The 6,151-nt window shown below is 21.5% G+C and overlaps 1 protein-coding gene across 1 annotated transcript in view; it reads right to left on the minus strand.

The window, feature by feature from the left end:
- Positions 1–4,566: 4,566 nt before the first annotated feature.
- LOC117169233 (methionine aminopeptidase 1) overlaps positions 4,567–6,151 on the minus strand; it is a 31,560-nt gene continuing 29,975 nt past the window's right edge. The window contains exon 6 of the mRNA XM_033355500.1: positions 4,567–5,141. Within this exon, the coding sequence (XP_033211391.1) occupies positions 4,909–5,141 (233 nt within the window). The 3' untranslated portion in view covers positions 4,567–4,908. The remainder of the gene's footprint in view (positions 5,142–6,151) is intronic.

The following is a 6,151-nucleotide window of genomic DNA, read 5'->3' on the forward strand; positions in this document are numbered from 1 at the left end:
AAAAAATTAATGTTGAATCAAACAGATGAATTTTTGACTACAAACTATGGAATTTTTAATTTGGATAAGTTAAATTTTGAGATAAAAAAATTACTTAAAAAAAAGACACTAACTTTAAAAAAAAAATAACATTTTAAAATAAAACGATGAATTTCTAAATAAAACTGTTAATATTTAACTGTGATAGTTCAATTTTCATCTAAAATAATCAATTTTTAACTAGAATAATTGAATTTTCATTAACAAAATTTTCAATGCAAAAGAATAATTTCTACTAAAAAAAACGGATTTTCAACTAAAAAATATCAGTTTTCAAGCAAAGATTGAATAGATAAATAACTGAATTTTTAACCAAGATGATTCATTTTTAACGGAAAAAATTAATTTTTACCCAAAAAGTCGAATTATTAGTTTAAAAAATTAATTTTCAAGCAAAGAGATGAATTGTTAAATAAAATGATGGAATATTCAATTTAAACAATTTAATTTTCAGATTAAAAAAAATTCATTTTCAACCCCAAAAGATTTCAACTTTCAACCAAGTTTTTATATTTTCTTTTTTAAAAGATAAATTCGGCACGAAAACTGCAGTAGTTGATATTTCAATGTGGAATTTTAAAATAAAATATTCTTTTTCAACCAGATACTTCCATGTTCAAATAATAATTCTCAATTTTCAACAAAAATTGGAACAGTTAAATTTTAAGTTAAAATATTAATTTTATATCAAAGAAAAACTAGTTTTCAACAAAATAGTTAAATGCAGTAATATAAAGCTACTTTTACCAACAAAAATAATATTAATTTTACAACAAAAAAAGATAACTTCTCAACCAAAAAATACAATTTTTCAAACAAAAAAATAAAATAAAAAAAACATGAATTTTTAATGAAATAATTTAATTTTCAATTTAAGAAGATAATTTTCCAACCAAATACTAGAATTTTGAAGTAAAAAAAATAAAAATTTCAAACGAAAATGGAATAGTAATATTTTTAGTTAAATTAATTTTAAACCAAACAAAAGTTTTCCACTAAAACAATGAATCTATAACTAAAATAGTGGAATTTAAATTATTTTTAAGTAATAAATTGTCAGCCGAAATTTAAAAAATTCAGTTTCAACTGAAATAATATTTATATTACAAATTTTTAAAAACGAAATAATTTTCAAACAAAAAAGAAACAAATTTTCAAGAAAATGTTCAATTCTCGGCAAAAAAAATTCCTTTTCATTCAAAGAAAAAACAAGTTTTCAATCAAACAGCTCATTTTCCAAATAAATTTTAAATTATTTTCAACTAAAAATTGTCCATATTCAACCAAAACTGGATGAGATGAATGCTCAGTTTAAAAAATATTAATTACAAACCAAAGAAAACTTTTCTACCAAAAAATACAATTTTTTAAAAGAAAAAGAAAATTAAAATTTTTTTTTTCAAAGGCATGAATTTTTAACGAAATAATTTAATTTTCAATTTAAAAAAGACAAATTTTCAACCAAATAGTAGAATTTTGAACTAAAAAATAAAAAATTTCAATCGAAAATGGAACAGTACTATTTTTTGTTGAATTAATTTCTAACCAAACAAGAGTTTTCAACTAAAACAATGAATCTTTAACTGAAATAGTTGAATTTAAATTATTTTTAATCAATAAATTGTCAACCGAGATTTAAATAATTCAGTTTCAACTGAAACAGTATTTGTATTTTTAGTTTAAAAACAAAATAAGTTGCAACCAAAAAAGAAACGAAATAGTTCATTTTCAGCAAAAAAATCCTTTTCATCAAAAGAAAAGTTTTCAATTAAACCTCTCATTAAAAAAAAAAAATGTATTATTTTCAACTAAAAACTATCAATCTTCAACCAAAACTGGAATAGTTAAATGTTAAGTTAAAATATTAATTTTAAATCAAAGAAAAACTAGTTTTCAACAAAATAATTAAATACAGTAATATAAAGCTAGTTTTATCAACAAAAATAATATTAATTTTCTAAAAAAAGATGACTTTTCTACCAAAAAATACAATTTAAAAAAAAGGCATGAATTTTTAACAAAATAATTTAATTTTCAATTTAAGAAGACAAATTTTCAACCAAATAGTAGAATTTTGAACTAAAAAAAATTAAAAATTTCAATCGAAAATGGAATAGTAATATTTTTAGTTAAGTTAATTTTAAACCAAACAAAAGTTTTCAACTAAAACAATGAATCTATAACTAAAATAGTTGAATTTAAATTATTTTAAAGTAATAAATTGTCAACCGGGATTGAAATAATTAAGTTTCCATTGAAATAATATTTCTATTTTTAGTTTAAGAAACAAAATAATTTTCAATCAAAAAAGAAACAAATCTTTAACAAAATAATTCAATTTTCGGCAAAAAATTCTTTTTCATCCAAAGAAAAGACGATTTTTTAATTAAACATCTCATTTTTCAAGAAAAAAATTTATTATTTTCAACTAAAAACTGTCAATTTTCAACCAAAACTGGAATAGTTAAATTTTAAGTTAAAATATTAATTTTAAATCAAAGAAAAACTAGTTTTCAACAAAATAGTTAAATAGAGCTACTTTTATCAACAAAAATAATATTAATTTAGAAAAAAAGATTACTTTTCTACTGTATTTTTAGTTTAAAAAACAAACTAATTTGCAACCAAAAAAGAAACAAAATAGTTCATTTTTCAGCAAAAAATTCCTTTTCATCCAAAGAAAAGAAAAGTTTTCAATTAAACATCTAATTTAAAAAAAAAAATTTATTATTTTCAACTAAAAACTATCAATTTTCCAAAAAAGATGACTTTTCTACCAAAAAATACAATTTTTCCAAAAAATACAATTTAAAAAAAAGACATGAATTTTTAACGAAATAATTTAATTTTTAATGAAAGACAGACAAATTTTCAACCAAATAGTAGAATTTTGAACTAAAAAATAAAAAATTTCAATCGAAAATGGAACAGTACTATTTTTTTTTTAATTAATTTTTAACCAAACAAGAGTTTTCAACTAAAACAATGAATCTTTAACTGAAATAGTTGAATTTAAATTATTTTTAATCAATAAATTATCAACCGAGATTTAAATAATTCAGTTTCAACTGAAACAGTATTTGTATTTTTAGTTTAAAAACAAAATAATTTGCAACCAAAAAAGAAACGAAATAGTTCATTTTCAAGAAAAAAATTCCTTTTCATCAAAAGAAAAGTTTTCAATTAAACATCTCATTTAAAAAAAAATGTATTATTTTCAACTAAAAACTATCAATTTTCAACCAAAACTGGAATAGTTAAATGTTAAGTTAAAATATTAATTTTAAATCAAAGAAAAACTAGTTTTCAACAACATAATTAAATACAGTAATATAAAGCTACTTTTATCAACAAAAATAATATTAATTTTCCAAAAAAAAAATGACTTTTCTACCAAAAAATACAATTTAAAAAAAAGACATGAATTTTTAACAAAATAATTTAATTTTCAATTTAAGAAGACAAATTTTCAACCAAATAGTAGAATTTTGAACTAAAAAATATTTTAAATTTCAATCGAAAATGGAATCGTAATATTTTTAGTTAAGTTAATTTTAAACCAAACAAAAGTTTTCAACTAAAACAATGAATCTATAACTAAAATAGTTGAATTTAAATTATTTTAAAGTAATAAATTGTCAACCGGGATTGAAATAATTAAGTTTCCATTGAAATAATATTTCTATTTTTAGTTTAAGAAACAAAATAATTTTCAATCAAAAAAGAAACAAATCTTTAACAAAATAATTCAATTTTCGGCAAAAAATTCTTTTTCATCCAAAGAAAAGAGGATTTTTTAATTACACATCTCATTTTTCAAAAAAAAATTATTATTTTCAACTAAAAACTGTCAATTTTCAACCAAAACTGGAATAGTGAAATTTTAAGTTAAAATATTAATTTTAAATCAAAGAAAAACTAGTTTTCAACAAAATAGTTAAATACAGCTACTTTTATCAACAAAAATAATATTAATTTAAAAAAAAAGACATGAATTCTTAACGAAATAATTTAATTTTCAATTTAAGAAGACAAATTTTCAACCAAATACAAGAATTTTGAAGCAAAAAAAAAATAAAAATTTCAAACGAAAATGGAATAGTAATATTTTTAGTTGAATTAATTTTAAACCAAACAAAAGTTTTCAACTAAAGCAATGAATCTATAACTAAAATAGTTGAATTTAAATTATTTTTAATTAATAAATTGTCAACCGGGTTTCAAATAATTCAGTTTCAACTGAAACAGTATTTGTATTTTTAGTTTAAAAAACAAAATAATTTGCAACCAAAAAAGAAACAAAATAGTTCAATTTTCAGCAAAAAATTCCTTTTCATCCAAAGAAAAGACAATTTTTCAATTAAACATCTCATTTCTCAACTAAATTTTAAATTATTTTCCACTAAAAACTGTCAATTTTCAATCAAAACTAGATGCGTTAAATTTTAAGTTAAAATATTAATGTCAAACCAAAGAAAAACTAGTTCCCAAACAAAATAGTTAAATACAGTGACAATAAAAAGCTACTTTAATAAACAAACAATTATTTTTATTCAATTTTAAATGGGGTAGACACCCTGCACTTAGATCCTCCTCGCACAATATTGCCTAAAGTTTTAAAGAACTAAAGATTCATTCACGCAGTTTATACATCTTTGACGTAACTTTCGATTTTTCAATTCTAGATCTAACACTCGCTTTCTCATTATCGAATCAACATTCCGATTTTAATTGTCGCTGTAAAATTCAATTTTTCAATAATAATTCTCGGGCCTTCTGATCGAATAAACGAAGGAATTTTCAAAGGATAAATTGAATACCTTTTCAGAGGCTCTTTTTTCAAAGGAGTGGAAAATTAGCTGACTACTACTACGATCGATCCATAAACCAGGGTCTGCCATCATTGGTGCGTCGTTTTGTCAGAATATCACAGCCCGTTTCTGTGACGAGAAGAGTTTGCTCAAACTGTGCTGACCACAATCCGTCTGTCGTCACGGCTGTCCAATTATCGGGCCACATATCGCTTTTCCAAGTTCCTTGAGATATCATCGGCTCAATTGTGAAACAATGTCCGGCTTTCATCACACCCACTGCCTTGTTCTCTGCAATTATAACTCTGCTTTCAAAATTCCCTCACTTTTTCAATTAAATTCATATTTAAAGAGAAATTTTTAACTAAAAATAATATATTTCAAATTATCATTAGAATTTTATTTTATTTTTTGTATTATTTTTTTTCATTTCACTAGACTATTATGTGCGCGCGCTCACTTTTATACTCATTTTTATCGTTTACTCAATTTTGTAATAAAAATTTATTTGTTAATTGTTTCTGAACACTTATATTCTTGTTCACATATTACGTGACGTTATTTTAAACCATTTTAGATTCCCACACCCTAACTGCAGTTACGTAACATTTTTGTTTTTGTATTAGTTCAAAAAACTTAATAGACGTTTTGTAAATAAAAACAGATTTTTAGTATGACGGGCAGTATAGAAATAAATTAAACAGTATTTTTACGTAACACAACAATGCTTTTTTGATATTTTTTTTAGTTACGCACATTTTCAAATTATTTACAAGGAAAGAAGTATCAGCAGTTTTTTTTTAGAATTATATAAATTTTATAATTTTTAATGAGACAATTAGGAAAGATTTTTAAATATTGCAGATATGTCAAAAAAGAATGTCGAAGATTTAAAAAATATAATTTTATTTTACAGAATTTTACAAATTATTCGCAACATTTTAACCTTTTCAAAAGATATTTAGGGCTTTTATAATTTCAGAAAAAGTGATAAATATTCCATAAATTTTCGGAAATTCTTCCAAAGTTTAAAATATTTTTAATCTATGCAAGGCCTCTTGAATTCCTAAAAATATTTTTAAATGAATCCAACTTTTCTTGAATTTTTGAAAAATCATATAAAATGTACAAAATTAATCTCAAAATCTTCAAAAATTTCTCACGAATTTGAAGAAAATTAAGATTTTTGAATATTTCACATTCGTCAACAAAAAATGTAGATTAAAAAAATATATTTTACGGGATTTCACAAAATAATAGAAAAAGTTCGAGTCCTTTCAAAATTAAATATCTATACAATG

The sequence above is a fragment of the Belonocnema kinseyi genome, chromosome 3, assembly GCF_010883055.1.
Source record: "Belonocnema kinseyi isolate 2016_QV_RU_SX_M_011 chromosome 3, B_treatae_v1, whole genome shotgun sequence".
NCBI classification, from domain to species: Eukaryota; Metazoa; Arthropoda; class Insecta; order Hymenoptera; family Cynipidae; genus Belonocnema; species Belonocnema kinseyi.